Genomic DNA, 25242 nt, shown 5'->3' on the forward strand with positions numbered 1-25242 from the left:
ACACTGTGTGGTGCTAACTTCAACCTGCCCTCAGGGTAACTAACATCTGTAATGATGGGAAACTCACCTGTTTTGGTCCTTCCAAGTTTTGATTCTTCCAGAATCCACTTGTTCACTTTTTTTTGGTTCATTTTCCAGTGACTTCACTTTCCTGTTTTTGCTTGGTTTTTGTTTGTTTGTTTTTATTGTTGTTTGTTTTTGTTTTGTTTTGTTTTTGTCTGAGGTTTGTTGTTGTGATTTGTGAAAGGGTTGGGTCAGACAGGCACTTACTTAACTATCTGAGACATATTCCACTTATACCTACCTTAGTGGGATTGAGCCCATTCCCCAAGTAGTAACCTAAACATTTTATTGATCTTTTCATTCTCCACCTCACTTTCCCCACTTTTTCATACATGCTTCCTAAACTACCCATACCAAGTTTTTATCTAAGTGTCTAATATAGAGGTGACATAACTTAAGATATACTTCTTTATTTAATTATTTAGTCATTCACATTATTTAATTTAATCCTTCCAACAGCCCTTAGAGGTGCAGTGAGAAGAACTTAAGCACTCTCTCTATTCTATGTACTACTGAATTCTAGTGAGATTATATTATGCCGATAATATTATATTCAATAAGTGGCAGAATCTAACTTCAAAGCTAGATGTGTCAGATACTAAAATTTTACAGCACTGTGTTTTGTATTAATTACTCTACCTCTCTTGTCCTTGTTTTCTCCTATGTTAACACATAGGATTATTGTGTTGGTTAGATGAGATATTGTGGATATAGAACATAGTACCTACAAAATATTAGTTATTATATCAGTTATGTGATAAGCAATCTCAAATTCTCAGCAGATCACAAAAAATAAATATCTCTTTCTTGTTCACATTCACATTGTCAGCTACTGGTTGGATGTTGTGATTGTTCCCCAGACTGCAGGCTTAATTTCCTCCATATTCCTCCTTACTCTGGGACTTAAACTAGAGGAAAACCTTATGCACAACATACTTTTCTGATAGTAGTGGGCACAGGAGCTAAGAAACTTTTAGAATCTTGTAATTCCTTTAGATTCTGTTTGGAAGTGATGCATATCAAATATTCCATTGGCTAAAACAAGTCAGATGTCCAAGTCCAAAGTTCATAGGGGTCAGAGATGAAGGGGAAACATTTTATTCATAAAGGAAGGAGTGAATAATTATGATCAATAATACAATCTGTCACAGTTATAATAATCATCTTTGTTTTTATGGTATACAGTTACTATTTTCTAGGAACTGGAGTAGAAGGTGGATCAAAAAAAGACTTGGCAAGGGCACAAGAGAGTATTTTATTAAATGCCAAAAGGAAAGTTCAGATGAAAGCTGTTATGGACTTTCAGAGAGAGCTAATGTGTGAACCATGAAGACTGGGAAAGGTCTTATGAATGATAGAGGGCTTTAACTGGGTCTTGAGAGATGATTAAGATTTAGATAAAAGTGATTCTAACCAGTTGTATCAGGATGAGAAAAGTATAGAGGTGGACTAATTTTGTTATTGGGTGCTTTTGTTGAGAGTAATCACTGAAGGTGAGCTGGACAGCCTGGTTGTCAAGTAAGAAAAAAAAAGGAAGAGTAGGAAATTTTGAGCAAGATTCAGAATTAAAGTTATATTTTGGAAAGTTTGGCCTGATTATACTGTAGGAGAGAAGATGGGTGGCAGAGAATACTTCTCCAACATTATACACAGCAGCCATTCTTCTTCCTTCAAAGTTGTACACTGGTTCTGAGACAAGTATGTAACAAAAATGTGGTAAGCATGACAAATATTTCTTCAATGCAGATTTGACTCCCACCAGTAAGAAAATGAAAATTGTCTTACTTGTTTTTCTCTGAAGCTCCTGTTTGACCAAATAAAGAGCATGCTTTGGTAAGAGACAACACTTCCCACACAAAAACATAATTAAAGTAACATATCAGATAGGCTGGATATACAATGAAACTTTGCAAACTGGATGAAAGTCTTTGTGCACTATCATTTTATTTTGCTTTTGAACTAACCAAGGAAAGACAATTTGAACACAATTTTCTGTTGTGCACTTAAAAATAGAGAAACAGTTTCTAAAATTTTCTATCTTTGAATTCCTTAGCAAAATACAATGCCCAGAAGCTTTTGGAAAGCAGTGACAGTGGCTGTGGTAAGATTTCTACTATTATTTTATTCCATTATTTTTCTATTTTTGTTGGTTTTTGTTCATTAATGGCCTCTGATAAATATTTGTTGGCTAACATTGCTTTATTTTGGATTTGAAAATTAGTAACAGGTTCAGATGAGATTGTTTGATTTTGAAAATTGGGTTTATGACTTAGTTAAATGAAAAAAAAAAAGTAATGTGTGCACCTATCAATCCTTAAACCAGTCACCAAAAAAATTAAGATAAAATAATGATCGGGTCATCGTTACTTATGCCATAAGATTACATTACTTTATAATGAATATGATATGGAAAGTAGGTGTCACAGGAGAAGAGCATTTAAAAATATGTAAATTAAGATCTGCAATCTTTGAGAGTAGAACTGAGGGAGAGAGCAGAAACTGAAAATTTATTTAGCTTTTTCTTATGCAGGCACTGCATTAAGTGTTTTACTCACTTATTGTGGCAGTAACCATAAAAGCATTTATTATCATTATTTCCACTTAACAAATAAGAAACTCAGTTTTGGCAAGATAAAGGTGACTGCTCATGACCTCATAGCTTGTAGCAAGTAAAGTTGGTGCTCAACGACGTGGGTGTGACCCTAGCATACAGTGTCTTTCTACAACACGTTGCTCCACTCTCTTATTGATCTTAGCCAAAAGGCTGAGAAGCGATTCCACTCTCTTATTTCCTAATCCTGTGCTAGAAATTGGATTCCACATAGAACATAGAATATCTGTTTTAGTTAATGGATGGTTTATATGTGCTCTTTTTTTTTTTTTTTTAGTTAAGATGGTTTTTTAGTAGTTTATATTAAAAATACCGAATTAGTACCATAAACCAAAGAATTACATTTATAATTTGGCTCTTACAATTAGTTGCTTATTAAAAAAACAATTTTTACAGTAATAATAAGCATTTAAAAATGTCTGAATACTACAAAAAATCATATTTGTTGATGTTCTCTTTTAATCTTTGTCTATATGCACACATGGTTTGGATACAGTTGTGTTCTTTAATTTAGCATTTTAATAACTATTCCACCAAATGGACTTAACTATCGTTCATTAAATCATACCTGTATTGTTTAAAATTTAGGGACGCCTGGGTGGCTCAGTTGGTTAAGCAGCTGCCTTCGGCTCAGGTCATGATCCCAGGGTCCTGGGATCGAGTCCCACATCGGGCTCCTTGCTCAGCAGGGAGCCTGCTTCTCCCTCTGCCTCTGCCTGCCTCTTTGTCTGCCTGTGCTCGCTCGCTCTCTCTCCCTCTGTCTCTGGCAAATAAATAAATAAAATCTTCTAAAAAAAATTTAGGTTGTTTTCAATTTTCTACTATACTATAATAAACTTTTAAATTGAGATAGGACTGTCCTTATTTCATTATGAACTCTTTAGGATAAATTTCTAACAGGTATTGGGTCAAAGGGCAACAGAATGAAAAACTAATACAAAATGTTTTATTTAAACAATATTTAAGCTTAATTGAATTGGAAGCCACAATATGAAAGTATAATGTTGTGTCAGTGGTCCCTAAGACCAACCTCGGGGTTGATGATTTGCTAGAAGGGCTCACAGAACTCAGAAAAGCTGTTGTATTCATGGCTAAGACTTATTACAGTGAAAAGGATGAAGACTGAAGTCATCACCGGGAAAATACACATGGCTGACGTCCTGGGGGAACCAAGAACAAGTTTCTAGGTGTTGCCTCTCAGTGTAGTCCTAGGTGGATGTCCTTTTCTCCCATCGATGATATGTGACAACATGTGCAAATAGTGAACCAGGGAAACTCTTTTGAGCCTTGGTATCCAGTATTTTTGGTGGGGATCAGTCAGTTGGGAATCAGTATTTTTATGTGGGGATCCAGCCTTGCAAAATCCAAACTGCTGCAGCATAGCACAAAGCTGGAGGCACATAAAAACACTCTTAGACAGGCTACCCCAAGGCAGAAGTTTTTTCCAGGAGCATCAAAGGACAGTGCTTTCTTTGGAATGCGCCATGTTTGAGCAACAACCCAAGCCTGCTGAATTAATCCTTTACTGCAAATGGATGTAGAAATGCTTCAAGAAACAGGATTTAAAAAGCATGATACCATGTTAAAGGAGATTAATTATTAGCCCAAATTTTACTTTTTATATCCTGGGTCGCTGTGGCTCAGAGCAGCTAAATTATTGGCCCACCACTCTGATAGTAATAGACAAAAACGCATCAGGGATTAAGTAGGAGATGTTCAATTATCTAAAACGTTTTGGAAATGTATCCTGTTAAACACTTCTTTCTGCCAAAATTCAACCCTATTTGTTCTCAGCTTTTAGAATATAGAAATAATGCCTGTGATGTTCACCTGTGACCCAACTTTAGAGATCCTCGTTTAGTAAATTTGGGTGGGACCCAGGATTTTGCATTTTTAACAAAGTACCCAGGTGATTTCTGATGTTGGTGGGCCAAGGACTACACTTTGAGAAACACTGTCATTCACTGATGACTGATAATCTTCCCACATCCCAGATTAAATTAGGTCATTGTGTTTCATCTTTCTTTCTCTCAAGGCTTATGGCTCTTCACTTTCTATCCTATTAAGCACTGCTTTCTTCTGCCTGTCATTTCACTATTTCACTAACTTCTACAATGCAACCTCAAGGACCTTTTCTCTCACTAGCTCCTAGAACCCTATCAGAATTGAGATTTTCCTACTTCCTGTAACAGTTTGTGGTATTTTTACCTTTATAATTTGTTCCCGTCGTTTACTCACTGTATTATTACTTCTTGTTTTTGTCTACACGGCATTCCTTTTCACCCTTCATCTTAGGGAATCTGTCCTTCTTTCATTCCATGTGGTTGGCCGGGCTGGGGTGGGCGAGCAGGAGTGGTGCACTGTGCATGGTGGGGTTGCATGTGACCCTGATCTGGCCACATACGGTGCCCTGTCCCTCAGGCCAGGGATTTTTTTTTTTTTTTTTAAACATGATGCAATCTAGGACAATCAGTAATCTTCTCTGTGATTATGTATATGAACACTGCAAGGGAAGTCCTCTCTTTTCTCTGAATTTGCTGAACTGAGTAGTAGTTCTAGAGTTTCTGTGGGGAAATCTGTCTCTAAAGAGAAACACTGAGATCCTCATACAAGGAGAGGTAGAGCCAAAATATGAAGGAAATGATAAACATAATCTGAGTTCTAATCCATTGCTATCTGAGGCCTGTCACTAGTCTCTATACCTGCTCTTTCTAGTTATACAAACTAATAAATCCCTGGTTCGCTTTTTTGTCCAGCCAATTTTTTTTTTTTTTTTTTTTTTTAAGAGAGAGCGAGCACATGTGAATGGGTATGGGGTGGGGAGCAGAGGGAGAGGGAGAGAGAATCTTAAGCAGGTTCCATGAGAAGCTTGATCTCATGACCCTGGGATCATGACCTGAGCTGAAATCAAGAGTTGGATGTTTAACCAATCAAGCCACCCAGGTGTCCCCCACCAATTTCTTTTTAAACAATATAAATTTATTATCTTACAGGTCTGTAGATCATATGTCCACTATGAGCATCACTGAGCTACAAATCAAGGTGTCCTTAGGGTTGTATTCCTATCTGGAGTCTCTAGGGGAGAATCCTTTTCCTTGCTCATTTGGCTTGTTGGCAGAATGCGGTTCTTGCGAGTGTGGACTGCAGTTGTCACCATTCCTAGCTGGCTGCCAGCTGATGGAATTCCCAGCTTCTGCAGCTGTCCACATGCCTTGTTTCATGAACCCTTCCGTTTTCAAAGCCAGCGATTCTAAATTCTCCTTTGCCCAACCAATTTTAAATTTTATTTTGAAATTTGTAATGATTGAGTTCTTTATACATTTCCTTATTTAACATGTCCTTCTTTGTCCATCTCAAATGGGAAGTAGAAGTAGAAGTTGCTCAATAAATGGATTAATGGAAACCACTATGGACTGTGTGCTTTAACTTCCATAGCTTTGTACTAAACATTTGTTGAATCTGGACAAGCCACTGAGTCTCTCTGTGTCAGTTTTCTCATATACAAACTGAGGAAGTTTAGTTAGAAAATTTCTAAGGCCATTATTAACCCCAAATCTTTACATTTAGAAATGCATTGCCTTCTATGAATTCTTTCCTGATTGCCACAACAGAGAATGATGTCACCATCTTTTAAAAGTCATGACATTTGTGCACTTCTTTTTTGCCTTACACAATTTTTCAGTTTTACAACATTCTTAGCAAATAGCTCTTTTTTTCTTCTAGATTTTTGTTTTGAAAAATTAAAAAACTTAGAAGAATTGAAAGACAAGCATAATGAATACATATGTCTCTAAATTGCATATGTAATGTATTATGTATGTAAATATATGTAGTATTTCTATTTTATCTATGAATAATTTATATATGTATGTATGCACATGCTTTTTTGCTGAACCATCTGAAGATAAGTTGAAGGCATCATGACAATCAGCATGCATTTCCTAACATTCTTCTACCATTTTAACAAATCTAAGAAAACAATACTTTCATAATATCATCTACTTTACAGCTCATATTAGAATTTCCCCAACTGTAAACAAAATAAGTTTTTAGCTGTTCTTGCTTTTTGGATATGATCAAGGTTCATACACCATATTTTGTTGCCATGTCTCTTTAAATCTAGAACATTCCCTCTACCTTGTTTTGTTTTCCATGACATTGTAACTGTCTTACATTCTGAGTTTGTCTTATGATTTCCTTTTGATTAGGTTTAAATTAAATATTTCTGAAGAGGTTGAATCATAATTGATGGGTACTTATTGCCTCACATTAGGAAGCTCAGTAAGTCAGTTTGTCTTACTTTTGGTGGTACAAAATAGATAATCATTAGTTAAGGGCAGACTGCCAGCTGGCTCAAATTTGAAGATGTATTTTCCTCTTTGAAATTGATAGGCATATTATGGGGTACTTAGAGACCAGGTGAATATATTGTTCCTCATTAACCTTTAACCAATGGTTTTATCATCCATTAATACTTCTTGCCCAAATCAGTTATTACACTGGGGAGGACAAAATGATTAGTTTAAGAAAATTCTTTCATTCCTTTACAATTATTAGCTGTCATTCCTCTATCAGGAAGAATTTTTCTTCCCACCAGCCTCCTGAACTTTTCTATCTCTATTTCTTTTGTGTGCCATCAGGGACTCTATTTTTAATTTGACATGTTTTGATCCTTTACTGTTTTTGATCTCTTTGGTGCTCAGATTACCCCAGATTCAGCTACTGGAAGCCTCTTTGAATCCAGACACGACTTCACCATTCTTTGAGCACTTCCTTGCCTTGTGGTGTAAGATCTTCAAGGCTTACCTTATGTTTTCTCTGCGGTAGACCTGGAACCAGCCACTTCTCTTCTTTTAGTGTGAAATGATACTTCAATCAACATAGTCTAGGCTCCAGGGATGCTTATTACCAAGTAGGCCTTTTCAGTGAAGACAGCTAGGAATTTCTTTTTAAGAAGAATTATGAATTATGCTGGATAGTACATCAAATAGTAATCCTGAATAATACATCAAATTCAACTTTAAGACTATGGGGTTTTTACTAAAACTTTCTTACATTTTTATTTCCTTTTTTCCATGTCAAGAATACTGGTTCTTAATGACACAAAGAATTACATATCCTAATTACTCATTTGCTTTATCCTGAAGAATAATTTCAGAATAACATCATTGTGCACAATATGATTACTGAAAATGGTTAAAAAATATTTTTTTTGCAATTGTTTTATCCTTAAGGTGTATCTCTATAGAGATATGCGATCATATGAATATCTGCATTCAGCTCAGGTCATGGTCTCAGAGTCCTGGGATTAAGCCCTGAATTGGGGGTCCCTGCTCAATGGGGAGCCTGCTTCTCCCTCTGTCTGCCATTCCCCCTGCTCTTGCTCGCTTGCTCTTTCTGTCAAATAAATAAGATCTTTAAAAAGTTACTTGGAAAAGTTCTTTTCTGTGTAATTGTAGCTCCAATTGGAAATAATTTTATTTTTATGTGTTATAGATTGCTTTGTTTTAATTTATTTTTTAAAATATTACAATTTAACGGGGCACCTGGGTGACTCTGAAGGTTAAGTGTCAGACCCTTGATTTCTACTCAGGTTGTGATCTCAGTATCTTGAGATCCAGCAGGCCTTGGGCTCCACACTAGGCAAGGAGGCTGCTTAAGTGACTTTCTCTTCCTCTCCCTCTGCCCCTCCCCACTGCTCACACATGTGTACACTTTGTCTCTCTCTAAAAAATAAATTAATTAAAAAATATTATAAGGGACACCTGGATGGCTCAGTGGGTTAAGCCTCTGCTTTCGACTCAGGTCATGATCTCATGGTCCTGGGATTGAGTCCCACATTGGGCTCTCTGCTCAGCAGGGAGCCTGCTTCCCCCTCTCCATCTGCCTGTCTCTCTGCCTACTTGTGATCTCTGCCTGTTAAAATAAATAAATAAAGTATTTAAAAAAATTATTACAACTGAAATTTAACAATTCAGGGTTTAATTTTGCTTTTGTTTAGTATATATACTTGTTATGTATGTATACAATATTTTTACAGTGAAAATTTTGGATCGTAGTAACAATGTTAACTTATTTACAGTGTCTACAATAGAATAGTTTCAGAATTTTAATACATATGACTATTAAGAGTACAATACTAAGTAAATATTTCTTTTTCTTTTGTCCATAGAATATATTCCATTAAAGATGTATAGTAATGTGTTCGAAAGTTACTTGAATCAATTCTTTTTCTGTTTGATTGTAATTGGATACATTTAGGCCCATTTGTGTTTATGTTCAATTTAATGTTTATTTTTTTTACTGTCCTTTGATTTACTTTCTGATTATCTAAAAAATGTATATGATTCAGAGGTTGAAACTATGTAAGATGGTATGTTCACAGAATTGTTACTCCATGTTTATTTCTTCTATTCCATTCCCGCCTGTCCTCTAAATGTAAATGGCTTCATTTTTTGTTGTTTATTCTTCTTTTCTTGTTTTTGGCCAAAAAAAAAAAACAAACCCAAAACATGTATTTCTTTTCTTTTTTACACATAAGTAGCATATAATAGACTATGGTATTTACTTAACAATATATAGTAGAATTCATTCCATGTTAATTCATAAAGGTCTCTCTTATTCTTTTCTTTTTTATGTTTGCATGGCATTCCATACTATAAGTTATTCAACCAGTCTCTTATAAATAAGCATTGGATTATTTCTAATATTTTTCTATTATAAATAATTCTTCTAACTCTTGACTTCTGCATGCATTATATATATATGTATACATAAGCATATATACATGTATATAGATAGATTTGTCACAACATAGTTCTTTACTTAAAAAATATCTGTGTACTAAATTATTTAATTGAGTTGCATGAAACTCATTGAAAAAGGAGCTGTTTGTACCTCTAGTTAGTCTTCTGGGGAATGGGATAACAGCATACTGTCAGCAGAGTTTGTGAATCTAAGATGTTGTAGTTGGACCACTTCTTGCTTTTTAAAAAAAAGTTATTTTTTTTCATTAGGAGAGAGTTTTATTTTAAAAGTGTCATCTTAAACTGCAAAAGTGTCCATTAAACATCATAATTAAACATGCCAAAGGAGAAGTCATGTTGTCAAAATGCCCACTTAACCTACCCAAACATCTCAAACCCACCCTTTGCTGACCTATAACCCCATTAAAAAAATTTTTTTTTAAAATTTTTTTAAATAAGAGAAAGTAGACTGGTACATGTTGGTAAATGCTACCTGTCCATATTCACATAGAGACACAGTGTAATCTCTGAGATCAATATACAGAGAAAGGAGGAAAAAAGCTAGAATTCTATTGCACTACTACACAGGTCTTGCCTTATTTTAAAACAAACATGTAGACTCTAGAGTTGCTTCATCTTTGCCACATATATTGAGTTCTTAGTATGTCCAACACAATGTACTGTCTCAGAGATGAGAGACAAAGAGCCCTCACCTTTCAAGAACAGAGAACCCATTACAAAATAACCTGGATCAGACTGGAATCACCTGGAGAACTTTTAAAATTTATTGATACATGTTGCCCCATTCCAGATGTATTAAATCAGACACACTGGGTTTGGGCCTCCATTATTATTATTTTTTTTAACTCTTAATGTGATTCTAATGGCACTCAAGATTGAGAAGCACTGATGTAGAGGCCGCTGTGACTGCAGCTATAAGTAACAGGGTAGACATCACAAAATGTGAAGGATGTGGAGGAAATGCAGAATTTCTCAGGCTGGGAATATTTGGATTGGTTGGACACACAGGATTTGAACTAGTATGAAGAAAATGAATATGAATTATAGATATTACTGTGTTATGAGGTTCAGGATTCTATAGACTTTGAGTAGATGATTTATCTGTCTGGCAAAAATGCCTTCTTTTAATTTGGCATTTGGAGTGCCAGACTAATGCAAGGAGGATTTTCTCAGGCCAAAATCAGAGGAAAATCCTGCAGGATGAAGAGAGAGGGACACCAGATGGCACTCAAGCTCCATCTTCATCAATGTAAGAACAATGCATTTGGAGTAGCGTATGATGGCTGAAGCAAATGATTTTGTTGAAAAACAACTGTATTGGTTTTAAGAACGTTTTTCTTTAGATGTAAATGAGGTTTAATGTAGAACTACAATAATAATTTTAATAATAGTGTTATTAATTATTAAAACTATCTAAACTGACATAATTTTTTTACTTACCTGCCATGAATACGTAACTTTCATTTCTCTTGCTTACTGCAAACAAAAGAGATATGATTTAGTAATTAAGATATATATTACTGACCATCTGGCTTGAACATATGTATAAAAAATAGTGCCTAAAAATCTTCTGTCAGAAAAGTGTCCAGAACTTTTGTGCAAAGAGGAACTGCAAACAGGGTTACTGCATTGTTAAGGTGCACCTCTGGGATTTCTCTGGAGAGTCCTTTTCACCCCAGAGGCTTTCTAACTTTGCAAGCCCCTTCTGGAAAATGATGAGTATGAGATTATTCTACTTTTCTAAAAAGATCGTGTTTTTAGTCCTGAAACTGACTTTTTATAAATATTTAAGATAGCTTTTGAACATATTTAAGAAAAATGTGCAGTTCCTATATGTAATTAAAGCCTTTCAGATGCATGCTAAATTAGTATTATCACAGAAAGTTCCTAATATGGTCATTGTAAAACATAAAATAAAAATTATATCGTCTTTATTGATAAGAACTGATGTATCTCACTGTTACTGCTCCTAATTTTCTCTTTTAAATAGAGACTGCAGTTCTCAATATTTTTCTTGTTTTATGTTTTCATTATGGAAATTTAAAACATATATAAGAGAATAGAAAAAATATAATGAGCCCATTTATACTCCTTTTCCAACTCAATAGTTTTCAACATTTTATATTGTTTCATCTATACCCTCCAACCTTTTGTTTTCCCCTCAAATATTTGAAGCATTGTAAAGCAAACCCAAGAGATCATGTGAGCCCACCTGTAAATACTGGTTTGTATCACCAATAAATGTGAAGTTAAAAAAAAACCAAAAGCAATAATAATCACAGCACCACTATCCCATTACTGGCACTTGATGAAATAATGTTTAACAATTAGCCAATATTTTAAGTCTTGAGAGCTTAAAATCTAGAGAATGCTGTAGAATATTGGAAGTATTTTTTTAAGTAGGCAAAAATATTTTTAAGATGAAATACATTTGGTACATATATGTGTTTTACATTTCATTACTTAATTAAACTTGATACAATCTCATGTGTGAGTCATTGGGCACATTAAAAGCATGTACATTTCTGGAGACTGGCAAAGTCCTTTTATTTACATTTGTATATAAAATTTTGTACACTTTTATGAGGTAGATAAGTATGTTCCAATGTGCATATTTCTGTTTTATTGTCATAGTCTGTCTGGATAAAAATTCTGTGAATCCAACTACATTAGCTAAACTGTGTCTGCTGTGAGACTTAAGACTTTTTGATGCATAGCTCTGTTTATTCTGGCTTCCATTCTTCTTCAGACTTTATGTGATGTCATGTTCTCTATAAAAATCTGACATCAATATGGGTAGGAACTGACTCATTTCATTTTCTGAAGATAATCAGTGTTTTTGGACTTTTAGTATTCTCCTCCATGCCCATCCATGTTGACATTAGCTTCAGCTGAAGCAGGCGTTGACCACAGGGTTTGTTTACCTCAAATAACCAAAGTTTATGCTCATGTTGCGCAGTTCAGCTAAGACCAGGAGAGAAATGCAGTTGCCTAGACAGAATGTAAGTGATACTGCATATCCTTTCAGGAATGTAATGTTTAGATTATATCTAGTGGTGGTGAAGAGTAAACAACTTCTTTTTTCTTTAAGCTCTTGTAATACTTCCATGCTAATATACAGCATTTAGTAATCTGATGTATTGCCTGTGGATGACAACTGTACAGGGTTTTTCCTGGAAGAATATTAACTTAAAATCTAAAAGAATGTACAGGTTCACTTATTTGTGGAACACAAGAAATAGCATTGAGGACATTAGGAGAAGGGAAAAATGAAGGGGGAGAAATCAGAGAGGGAGAGGAACCATAAGAGACTATGGACTCTGGGAAACAAACAAAGTTTTAGAAGGGGAGAGGTGGGGGCATGGGTGAGCCCAGTGATGGGTATTAAGGAGGGCACTGATTGCATAGAACATTGGGTGTTATAAGCAAACAATGAATCATGGAACTCTACATCAAAAACTAATCATGTAGTGTATGGTGACTAACATAACAAAATAAAAAACAAACAAACAACAAAAAAGAATGCGCAGGTTAAATTGTTAATACAATACAGGGTAAAGAAACTGTTATTTCCTCAGATTTTGATTATTGTCTTTAAATGCCTGCTTCATGTAGAACTAGTCTTATGATACTTGGATTAGGAAAAAATACAGGAAGGGTTACTTTGTCTCATCAAATATCTCTAAATTTTACTTGTTGATTGACTTCTGAAATTCTACACCAAAATTCTATTAATTCCGTAGATTGATTAATTGTTCAAATACAAAAATTCCTGAGCCCCCAGCCTTATGAATTATTTATGTCTTCATGTGTATTCATCTACTAACCTTTCCTCTATGCAAGTCTGGATAGGGAAGTAAGTAGAACTGGGTTCCTAAATGAAAGAGTCTATCTATGCAGACCATTTTAAGAAGCAGATTTATTCAAGTGAAGTAGCTCTGGTGAGGGTTTGACTAATTTCAAAAGAGCTAAATAAATGTGTGTTAGCAAGTAATTGAAAACTCCTTTTTTTTCCTATTCAGGCTAAAAAATTATGTCTTATTTAACAAAAAGTGTTATCAGAAGTGTTTTTACTTAACACAAAATATTGTAGACTAATGTAGAATCTATTTTGTTTGGTTTCTCTGAAATATATCATCCAATCATAAAACTTCCAACATTATCATCTACTGAAATTTGCATCAATAGACAATTAGAAAACTTCCACTTCTGGTAGAGTCTAGTATATTGGAAGGTGCAAAGACTTTTATGTGAGTCCTGGGTTCCAACCAATTCTAGTTCTGACACTAATCTTGGTTAAATTAATTAACTCACACAAATTCAATTACTTCATCCATAAAAATAATATAATACTATCTAATAATAAAGACTATGGCTGGAGAATGGTTTTGTCTGAGACTGTGAGCATGAAGAAACTGGCTATCTTAATTTGTGTTCTCCCAGAAGCAGACTCCAAGGCAATGATTTGAGTGAAATTAGTTTATTTGGGAAGTTCAGAGAATATGATAGGGAAGTGGAGGAAGTGATTGAGTAACCAGAAGGCAACCAGAAGGAAGTTCATGGGTAAGCCAGCTACCACAAAGGGTACCTGGAATTTCACTCTATAGAGGAGCTCTGGAAAACTGATGCAAAAGCACACATCTCAGAATTATCCCACCCAATAGGGAGAGGGAAGTAGCGTATTAGTATACCAACTCCTGGGAGGTCATGGGTTGAGGGCTGCTCCTGAGGATATTAATTCCTTAGCACTTAGTCTGCACCTGCACAGGGCTGGAAGAAGAGCACGGAGGCACAGGGATGCAGGTACCAGCAGTGGGAATTTCACCAGCGCACGCTGAAAAGCCAGGGAATATGGGATGGGCACCAATATGGCTTCCACACTGGTATAATGTTAGTCCAGCGTTCAGCAAAAGATAGCTATGGGAAAAAGTTCAATGTACCTCCTATTAGAATATATTGTCATTTAATACTATACCTTTCCCTTCATAATATACTTTCTCTTCTGAAACAGTCTGTGTAAGGCTAAGTGGCTATAAAAGAAAGAACCCAAAATACAGTAGTTTAAAGACTAGAGAAGTTTCTTTCTCACATAACAGTCCAGAGTTCAGTGGGACAGATTTATGGGACTCAGATTCAGAGATTCAGGTTTCTTTTATCTTGTTGCTCCATGATCCACAACTGTAATGTCTTTGTTTATGAGGTCAAACTACAATGTGCCATGGCTAGGTTCCAGAAGGGGAAGAGGGGGGCGGAATGTATGTCCATTGTCTTTGAAGTGGCACGCCATGTTCTTGCTCACATGGAGAGAGCTTAGTCGGGAGGTGATATCTATCAGCAAGGGAGTTTGGGAAATACCAGCTAGCCAGATAACCAGTTCCAAGCTCTAATACAGTTATTGTAGGAAAAGGAAGAATGGGGTTTTTTGGTGGACAATCAGCATGGTCAGATTTGGGTACTTTAGGCTTGATTCAGTTTTTTGTAAATCTCACTAATCACAGAAAGAGAAAGGACATGAACTTGCCAACCTATTTGGTATCTTTCACTGAATTTGAGTCACAAAGTTAAAGACAAAGGCCTGGATTTCACCACTTACTCAACCATACAGTTAACTAGAACTACTCCTACTCTCTCTCATATTTTTGTACATTTGTGTACTTCAGTGTCTCAATTTTTCAGTAATGTATTCAATCACCCACACAATTTCTATCCTTATAATCATGAATATTTGAGAACTGGCTAATCTCCACCTCATGGATGCAGGGTACTCTTTGTTTATCTGTATTTCTGATTTGCTCAGACTCTTCCAAAAAAGTTTCTTTTCCTTATAAGGTCTTGCATTAGAGGAAAATATTTAGGATTCTTTGTCCTAATCCTATTTCATGTTGCTCTAATTAGAATTGTGTGTATTCTAATTGTATATCTATCACATTGATTAGATGAAATTATCTTAAAGGAACAAACATAAGTTTTTATTTCTAGGAGCAAGACTTGCTGCTGATACTCAGTGAGTGTGTATTGATAAGGTTATAATTTATAAAGCAGACTGTCTCTTTCTTTAGTTGGCTTTGTAAGCCCTCTTCCATTCACATGAAGCACCTGAAGAAATTTTACAGAACTACCCAGATTTCCATATAGTTTCCTTTTGTTAAGCTCCATCTATTCTGGTTATGCAATATGGAGTTACATTTCTGAGAATATTTAGTTGTGCCAATTCCTAAGAATTTACCTTGGAAATCCAGGGGTTTAGGGTTGGAAGAGGTTAGTTGCAGTTGACAAGTTAACAGAAACTCTTCTAAACTTTGTCAGACTCAATCCTCTACTCCGTTCTACATAATTTATTGGGAGTATAGGATTCCTTTTTCCCTCTAGTGAGATACTGCCTCACATATTTTACTACTCTTTGAAGCACAGTTGTTCTCCAATAGTTCATTCTTAACATTTCAAAGAAGCTTCAGATGTTTTCCTTAGGTTTATTAATCATAAAGGCATTATAGAACCTTTTCAGAGAAACTCCACCTGGCCTTTTCTTGTTTGGTCCTTCCATAAGCCTGATTACTCAGCGTTTTTGTAATTTTCCACTCATATTTGGAAACTTGCACATTGGTATAGAGAACATTTTTAAGTTAGGGTTATTCAAAATCAACTAGTGTAACAATATGCACGAGACGCAACTGTTGCCCCTGCCTGGCAGTAAATAAAATAAATAGAAAAATGAACCCATTATAATGCCCTTGTGAAACATCAGAAACTTCGGGGACCTCTCAATAATCCCTGATCAATATTGGAAAACCATTTAATGCCACTCTAAAACATTAAGACTTGCAGTCTAGCTTTGAGACACTTAAATGAGTAAGCAAAACTCTAAGTGGAAATCTGATACATGATACTTTTTGGCCTTTCAGAGATAACAAATCACAAAACCATAGAATATTCAGAACAGGATCTAAGATCCAAAATCAGCTGAACTTCGACCTCTGAAGATCTACTCACTCTATCTTACAAAAGGCATTTGTTTATTCATCTTATCAAGACTGTGTTAAGAATCTACATTTTGAATGACATTAAATACTTCTTTTCCTGTAGGCAGAAATGGCTGAGAATGAACAGCCTTCTATATGTTTGTTATTTTATTTTGCAAATATTAAACCAATGCATTTTATTTCTACCTCCTCCCTGAAATAATTTTTTAATTTGCAGTCTTTTACCTTATTTTTTTTTTCTTTTCAAAGATTTATTCATTTATTCTAGAGAAAGAGACAACACGAGTGGGAGGGTAGAAGGAAAGGGAGAGAGAATCTTGAGCAAGCAGACTGGTGCTGAGTGTGTGGAGCCTGACGTGGGGCTCGATCCCTAGACACTGAGATCATGACCTGAGCCAAAACCAAGAGTCAGATGCTTAACTGAATACACCACCCAGGCGCCCCTGTAGTCTTTTACTTTTAAAGCTTAGTCTTGAGGTTTAGACATTGAGGATAAGCGGGCAGACTACCGGACTTCTTTACGAAGACAATAGCGTTGAAAGCAAAGCTTTGTGGAGTTGAGAGGTGTTTGTTTGGGGGTTTTGTTTTGTTTTGTTTTGCTCTTCTCAGTCTCCTTCAGCTTTAGATTTAACTTAGCAAAAGGAAAGTCTGGAAAACTTCCCATAGTGAAGAGAAGGATACCTCTTCCCCTATGGCATTTGAGCCATTTCCCTCTCTGGGCTTTCCCAGAAGAGGAGCAGGTTTGTTAAGTATCTGTGTGGGAGGCTATTTCCATTTAGCATCTGAAAGAGATTGCCCTGTGGGCTGAGACTAACATGGGACTAAATAAGTCCCAATAGTCTGAATTTGACTGCATTGTGGCTAGGAGAGCCCTCGAAGTTTAGCTTTCCTGGACTTCTCCCCCATCCCATGTAGCATAAATACAACCCAAGAGTTATTGAAATTTCTGGAAGAGGAGCTTACAAAGCAGCTAGGTTGACCTGATTTACAGCATGTTCCATTGTGGTAATAGTATGCTTTCTTGTCACTCCCACAAATGTCTTGATTTGTATTATAAATTTTACTGTCAACCTAACCGTGGAGCCTGCTGAGATAGGAGTAGTTCTGAAGCAGAGGCAGGGGATGGGCCTTTGGGCCAGGCGGTTGGATATAGGAAATGTCACAGATGTGGGGAGCCCTATAGAACTGCCAAGAGCTGAGCTGGGGCTCCATTGACTAGGGAATGCTACTGAGTTGTTAGTCAGCTAAGAGACCAAGATCAAGGATGATTCCAGCAAAGGAGTTTAGTCACGGATACCAACAGAACAAACAGCAACCAGATGGGCCTGGACAACAAGCCCAAGACTGGGGCACTTCAGTGGTTCTGTGTCCATACTTCCCAACACCATCTTGGGTAGGAGAAATGTGTATGTACCTGCATATGTGCTGGTACTCATGGATATGGTGGAGGTGAAGGTGGAGAAATCTGCATTTCTTTTCTACAGGGGTCAACACATTACCTAAAAAGTCAGTTTTAAATACAGAATGGAGCTAAGTTTTAAATAGTCTTTTAATTCCCCCTCCTTTCACCAGCTGAAAGAGGCTTGTGAGAAAGCTCAGAGCACTTTCAGTCAAGTCAGAGGAACAACATTACTCTTTGCATGTCTGAGTTGCAACATGCAAGTACCTTTGTGGCTCCGCTAAAGGTATGTAAAAGCAGTCTAGGGCACTCGTTAAACAAAGGGCCAGTGGAGTTAGTCCGCTTGGACTCTAATGTCAGTTCTGCCAGTTAGAAGCTGTATGATCTTATACTAATTACCTGACTTCCCTGAGTTTTTATTCTTCTGTGTATAAAGTGGAAATGACAATTACACTTAACTCTAGGCAGTATTAAATGAGATATATGCACTGGATATATACTGTCAATGAATGTTACCTATTGTTATTGTTACTCTAAGAGGTACAGCTGTCTAATAAATTACATACCTTACAAGTATATTTGTTTGCATCAATCTTACCTCTACTAAAAGAATTCAAACTCTTTAAATGCAGCAAAGTTTCTTTTATTTGTACCCCTCACAGCACAAGTTCTCCATGTACTAGAGATTCTCAGTAAATATCTGAGATTATCAGATTATCTCAGATATTTACTGAGGTTGTTTCCATTGTGGGAGGTTGTCTCCATTGAAACAGCTGTTGACCATAGAGGGCTCAAATTCTGCATAATATAGTACAAGTTATTTTGATTCTCTCTCTCACCTTTAATATCTAATCTATCGGCAAACATTGGGTTTTCTGATTCCTAGCACACTTTAAATCCATTTGCTTCTCCCATTTCCATTGCTAGCACTCCATTTCAAACCACTGTGGTCTTTCACCTAGATTCCTGCAATAGTCTCATTTGTAGCCTCTTTTTCATTCTTGGTTCTCGCCAATCTTTGTTTTGTTTTGTTTTATAGCAAATGGAGTTTATATAAATCAGAGCATATCATTCCCTTGCTTAAAATACTTTAAGATCTTAGAATAAATTCCAACTTTTTAAAAAACCATAACCTATGAAGTCCCAAAGTAGGAGCTATAATTGAAACTCTAATAGATGCCAAATCAGCAACATAAATGAATGAAAAAGGCTGGGTGGGGACAGTGGCAAACAGGAGGTCACAGGCCTTGTCTCAAGGGGGTAAATCCAGCTGCAGGTGGCCATGTAAGAATGCAAGCCCGCTGCTGACAGATCTTTTGAATTTTTTGAAGATCCAGAAATTATTATGTGATATCTCCTTATTTTCAACTTTGCCAATTAGTATAACAAAACACACGTAGTATATATGGGGTCCAGGCCTAAGACCTCTGCTCTGTGTGACTGGGCTCCTTTGCAGATTTCCAAACTTCTCTCTACCATTACCTTCTCTGTTTCTTGAAGGTTCTGTACTCTGCTCCACATAAGTGCCTTTGGACGTGCTATTCCCTCTACTGGATTACTCTTCCTCTCTACAGGTTGCATCCGCCTTATCCTTCAGGTCTGTTTAGAATGGCGTCTTCTCAAACAGGCCTTCTCTTACAAGAGTCCCTAACTTAGCTCTGGTTACTCAGAAGGCAGAACCCAAAACAAAGATTATGTACTAAGCTTTATTTGCTAGGTAGAATCCTAGGGCTTTATGAAGAGACATTGCTGGGTGGACTTTGTGGATTAACTGTTAGCTATTCTAAAGGGATTACCAATCTGGGTTATTGTAACATCCTGGATTGGGGATTCTTAGACAAGAGTAATGTACCTTTGCTCATCAAGCCTACTAAAACCTGGTTTGTGGTAATGCATTCTTAGCATAGGTTATCTTTTCCCTTATCTAGAGCCAGGCCAAGATGGATAAGTTTCCTTCTTATTTCCTATGCTTGTATTTTTTTTTTTTTTTAAACTCCAAGAGTCCTAGCTTTATTCAGGAGACTCAGTTCCAGATCCTAATCTCTGGGACCCGAGGCTTCATCTTCTATTCCTACCTTGTCACTAAAATCTAGTGGTTTCTGAGACTAATTGCCCTCCTGCTCCTCAGGCCCTAGGGACCTCACTGTCAATTTTCACTCACTATTCTGGTTTTAATTCCCTCTTTGCTTTTGGCCCTTAGGAGTTTTCCATAGCTTCTTTCATGCTCAGCTAGAGTTCAAAAACCATGCTTGTGAGATTCGAGTGGGAATTTCTGGTGTTTTGTAGTGAGGAGGCTTTTTGGATTTTTGGACTAGATGGTCCAGTATTTTTGAAAACAGAAGTCACACACTGATATCATGTATTTGTTGCTTTGATTTTTTTCCCCTCCCCCAAATGACAGTTCTTTTTAAAAAAAAAATTTTTTTTTAAAGATTTTATTTATTTATTTGACAGAGAGAGATCACAAGTAGGCAGATAGGCGGCAGAGAGAGAGGGGGAAGCAGGCTCCCTGCGGAGCAGAGAGCCCGATGCGGGGCTCCATCCCAGGACTCTGGGATCATGACCTGAGCTGAAAGCAGAGGCTTTAACCCACTGAGCCACCCAGGTGCCCCCCTTTTTAAAATTTTTTCAAAAAGATTTTATTTATTCATTTGAGAAAGAGAGACAGAGAGATCACAAGCAGGGAGAGAGGCAGAAGGAGAGTGAGAAGCAGGCTCCCCGCTGAGCTGGGAGCCCAACATGGGGCTGGATCCCAGGACCTGGAGATCATGACCTGAGCCAAAGGCAGATGCCCAACCATCTGAGCCACACAGACACCTCCCAAATGACAGTTCTACAAGGCAAAAATCTTATCTGTTGTGCCACACAGTGTTTGGTATAGTTGGTACTCATGACATGTTTAAAGGAATGAATTCTGATAATGTTAGTGTGGAATTGGAGGTGTGACTCTGCTCTAAATTCCAGAAAAGAGTGGCTCTGTTTTAGTCAGCTTTGTCTTCCCAGGAAACTTAATTCAGGAACAGAGAGGATGTTTTCTATAAGTATTTGGTGGTTAATTTATCTTTATTGATGTAAAAAAGAATTACAAGAATAAATAGCATCTTTAAATTAAATTACTTTAGGAATGTTAAGACGGATATTTACGGTATTGTTTTTCAAAGTTTCCCCCATCCCTGAAGCTACAAGTCATTTTTTTTCTCTGTATATTTCTTTTAGCTCCTCTTGCTTTGTCCATTTTGCTGTGTATATGCCTTATCTTCATTGCCAGACTCCGAGCTCTAGAGGGTGGTTCCTGTCTGTGTTACTGTTTTTTAATCTTCTAGTGCATGTAAGATTTTCAACCTTGGCACCATTGACACCGTGGCCAGATAATTCTTTGTTTGGGGCACCTGTTCTGTGTATTGTAGGATATTTAGCCTCATTCTGGGCCTCTACCCACTGGATGCCAGGAGAATTCTTTGTTGTGACAATCAAAAGTGTCTCCAGGCTGTCCCCTGGGGGACAAAAGTGGTCTCAATTGAGAACCATTGCTTCAGAGTTCTTTGCACAGAGCAAGTGCTACCCATTTGTTTATTACATAAATTCTATCGCAAATTTTGATTAATCCCACAAAAGGAAACATGACTTAAGCCTTCTTGAGGAAACTCTAGAAGGACCAGACCCCTTGTTTGCGGCTCTAACCCAGCACTAGGATGAATTACCCTCCTGTCAGCACTCACTGTCCAAGCCCTCCTTAAAGCCTGCCCTCCCGTTCTCATCGATCTACTTATAATCTCAAAACGTTTGGAGGTTTCTAGTTTTGGTGTGCAGCTTATGTCCATTACTTCCATAATGCATATTCATTTTCTGATAAATGGCATTGGTCAAATGGACATTCCAATGTACCTGCCTTACAGATGGTAGACTTTCTCAGCACACAGAGACCTAGAAGATTAGAATACTATATGTTGGCATAAATGAGCAAAACTTGGAACTATAACTTTTTTCCCCTTTAGCCAGACTACAATTAACTCAATTAGCATTTTAAAAAAATAAACACTCCTGCTTTCCTCTTTTTGCATGTTTCACAGTGTTTTTAACGGTTTAGAATTATGTATAAAAATCTAAGCAATAAATTATGTCTTATAAAAATGAGGTATAGATTAGAAACAAAGCTTATAACAAGTAAGACATTTTGGTAACACAAATAATTTTAAGCAATAAAAATAGTTTTAGATAATGAAAATTGATGCCGTGGACCCCCAGAACGCTCTTGTCTTCTCTTTTTTCTCAACTTCATTCCCACTCTTGTGGTGTCGCCTCCCTGTCGTCTTATGTACGGTGATGGTGGAGGGTCCAGAACAGTGGTGGGGTGTATAAATGAAATTCCACATCTCTACTTGACAATTGAAGAAACAGGCACAGAGAGATGAAGTCATTTTTTAAAAACTGTCTCTCTAATTGAGGTCAGAGCAAAGTCTCCTTTTTCCCAGGGCTCTTTCTACTCTAAGACATAGTCAGTTAGTGATGTCATATTCCAGATATTGCTGGGGAAGTGCAAAAGTATTTCTCTCTCCCCTATCGCTAAAGTCAACAGCAACACAATGGCTGGAAACTTTCCTCAGGTAAGCCCTAACGATGAAGATCGTTCCTCCTGGCACCATGCAGAATTTCCAGGCAGAACCAAACACAGTCTAAGGCTCAGAGGGAAAATGTCAGAGGAGAAAGTTACAGTAGCAAATGCAATGATGTAATGTTATGAAGAATTAAGACAGTTGTAAGGATGAAAAAGTAGAAAAAGCATGGAAAGCAAAGCAATGCTAGTTCATTTTGAAGAATCATGAAAAGAAGACCTTTTTTTTTTCTTGTAAGCAAATATTAAGAGGAATTCAGTAAGTGAAACTGAATGCCAGACTCACACCAGACAAAATTCAACCGTGTTCATTTGCTTAATTATTACATTATTTGGGGTCAATTCACTGAAATCCTGAATGATCACCAGAAAGGAAAGTCATGCCAAACACAAGTTTTTATGTTTCTACCTCAGCAAAATATTTTTCTAAAATATTTTATTTATTTATTTATTTGACACAGAGAGAGAGAGATCCCAAGTAGGCAGGCAGAGAGTGAGAGTGGGAAGCAGGCTCCCCACTGAGCAGAGAAAGCCTGATGTGGGGTTCAATTCCAGAGATCATCACCTGAGCCAAAGGCAGAAGTTTATCCCACTGAGCCACCCAGGTGCCCCTCTACCTCAGCAAAATATTGAACAAGGATCCCGTGAAAAATAATTTTAAATAAACTTATTTTCCTACTATCAAAACAAATGTCAATTAAAAAAATTGAGAAAAAATACAGAGGGTAACCATTGTAAACATTATGGCTTATATATTTCATATATAAATATACATTTATATGTATATACAAATATATGTATGTATTTCTATAGAAATATATATGCATATCCATGTAAAGACTTGATTGGATTCTCATTATCTTGAGGAAATACCTGTATTTATATCATAACTGTATCTATCCCCCAATGAAATAATATCAATTCATTAATTTATTTTATTACCTGCTGTTTTCACTTTACTTTCAGTGAATTTCTTTCCAGTCTGTTAAATAATTTAATATTCTTCTGTAATGTTATTTTTTTTAAAAGATTTTATTTATTTATCTGACAGACAGAGATCACAAGTAGGCAGAGAGGTAGGCAGAAAGAGAGAGAGGGAAGCAGGCTTCCGCTGAGCAGAGAGACCGATCCCAGGACACCAGGATCATGACCTGAGCTGAAGGCAGAGGCCTTAACCCACTGAGCCATCTAGGTGCCCCTGTAATGTTATTTTTAATGGCTAAAGACTAAACAAGAAAATTGTAATTGTCTTAAAGAGGTCAATTTGTTTTTAAAAAATTGCTGCTTTGCAATTTTCATTCACTTTTTTACTATCTAACTCTACCTAATGTTTCTAATTTCTACTTTCATTTTTATACTTGTTTAACACCAGGCTTTTTAAAGAACTTCCTTAGTCATTTCATCATATGGTTAATCTACCTCAGAGCCCTGAAGGTAAGTCACCAAAAGGAAAGCTTCAACACAAAACATTTTTAGATATTTCATCATTTCAAAAACACTTTCCTGTCCCAGACTATAATGTTCCAGCTCTCCCAGGAGGTGAATGAGTACCCATTTTCAGATGAAAGAGGAAAGAATACAAATATTAAGTACATAAGATGTAAAATGGATGTAAAATGGATACTAAATTCAAGTATTTCTGAGCATTTCTTGCCCTGAACTTTTCACCCTGAGGGTTGAACCCCTGTATGACATTTCCTGTTACTAACCACTTGTTAGTTGTTGGCCCACAGCTTTTGCTGCTTAGACATCTTTGTTTCTTGATATTTTCCCCTCTCATTATCAGATAGGCAGAACAATATGTTAATGAGTTTTGTTGATAAAAGCACGAATGAAACCTGTTTCCCCAGTGATTTTAGGACTAATTTGCTTCAGGGGTCCTTTCTATTTTTCTTACCTTTTGTCTTATTCACTTTTATTTCCAGTTGCTAATAGTATGTGTTAATATTATAAAGCCAATTGTCTTCTTGATTATCCCATGACATCAATGGAATTCCATGTGATTTCCATGTAAAGACTTGATTGGATTCAAAGAGTTCAGTTTGTGTAGATACTTTCAGGTGACAGTTACATTCATATTCACAATTAAAATAATAATTAGCATAGTAAGCACTATTCTGAAGAAATAATATAAAAGTAATTTATATGAAAGTAGGGAGCATAGTATGATCACCTACTATTCAGCTTTAATAGCTGTCAGCTTTTGGCCAATCTTGTTTCATTATTCTCTTGTCCACGTCTCTTTCCTGACACTGGGTTGTCTTCAGGTAAATCCAAGATACTCTATTATTTCATCTGCAAATATTTCAGAAGGTAGGGACTCTTACCTTAAAATTATCCTCAATTTTTAAACTTTTTATAAAATTATAACAGACAAAAAAATACCCAAGTATACGTTAAAAAAATCACAAGTATACAGCTTGATTAATTATTGCAAATTGATCATATTGGCATAACAAAAGAAATAGAATATTACCAATGTCACAGAAACCTGTCTTGTGCCAATTTCTAGTTGTGTCTGCACCTCCTAAGGATAACTGCCATTCTGACTTCCAAAACCAAAAATTTATTTTGTTTGTTTTTGAACTTGGTGTACATGGAATCGTCAGTGTACTGTTTTGGGTCTGGCTTTCTCCATTTAACATTTTGTTTGAGAGATTTATCCATATTGTTACATTCAATTGTAGATTGCTCATTCTTTTTTTTTTAAGATTTTATTTATTTATTTGACAGAGAGAAATCACAAGTAGACGGAGAGGCAGGCAGAGAGAGAGAGAGGGAAGCAGGCTCCCCGCTGAGCAGAGAGCCCG

The 25242-nt window shown here is 36.4% G+C and overlaps 1 protein-coding gene and 1 long non-coding RNA gene across 3 annotated transcripts in view; one reads left to right on the forward strand and one right to left on the reverse strand.

Moving 5' to 3' along the window:
• The window catches only part of FILIP1 (filamin A interacting protein 1), a 267880-nt gene that overhangs the window by 52268 nt on the left and 190370 nt on the right, over positions 1-25242 (forward strand). For both annotated transcript variants that reach the window (XM_013056269.2, XM_045066239.1), the window contains exon 4: positions 2117-2164. In XM_013056269.2, the coding sequence (XP_012911723.1) occupies positions 2117-2164 (48 nt within the window). The remainder of the gene's footprint in view (positions 1-2116; positions 2165-25242) is intronic.
• Positions 1187-9646, reverse strand: LOC106005819. The gene is made up of 4 exons (XR_001179463.2): positions 9572-9646; positions 7481-7619; positions 1849-1867; positions 1187-1752 (listed from the first exon to the last, which is right to left on the reverse strand). It is a non-coding gene; the product is annotated as an uncharacterized LOC106005819 (long non-coding RNA).

Source organism: Mustela putorius, unplaced genomic scaffold (assembly GCF_011764305.1).
Source record: "Mustela putorius furo isolate JIRA1106 unplaced genomic scaffold, ASM1176430v1.1 tig00003863_pilon_pilon_pilon, whole genome shotgun sequence".
Lineage (NCBI taxonomy): Eukaryota > Metazoa > Chordata > Mammalia > Carnivora > Mustelidae > Mustela > Mustela putorius.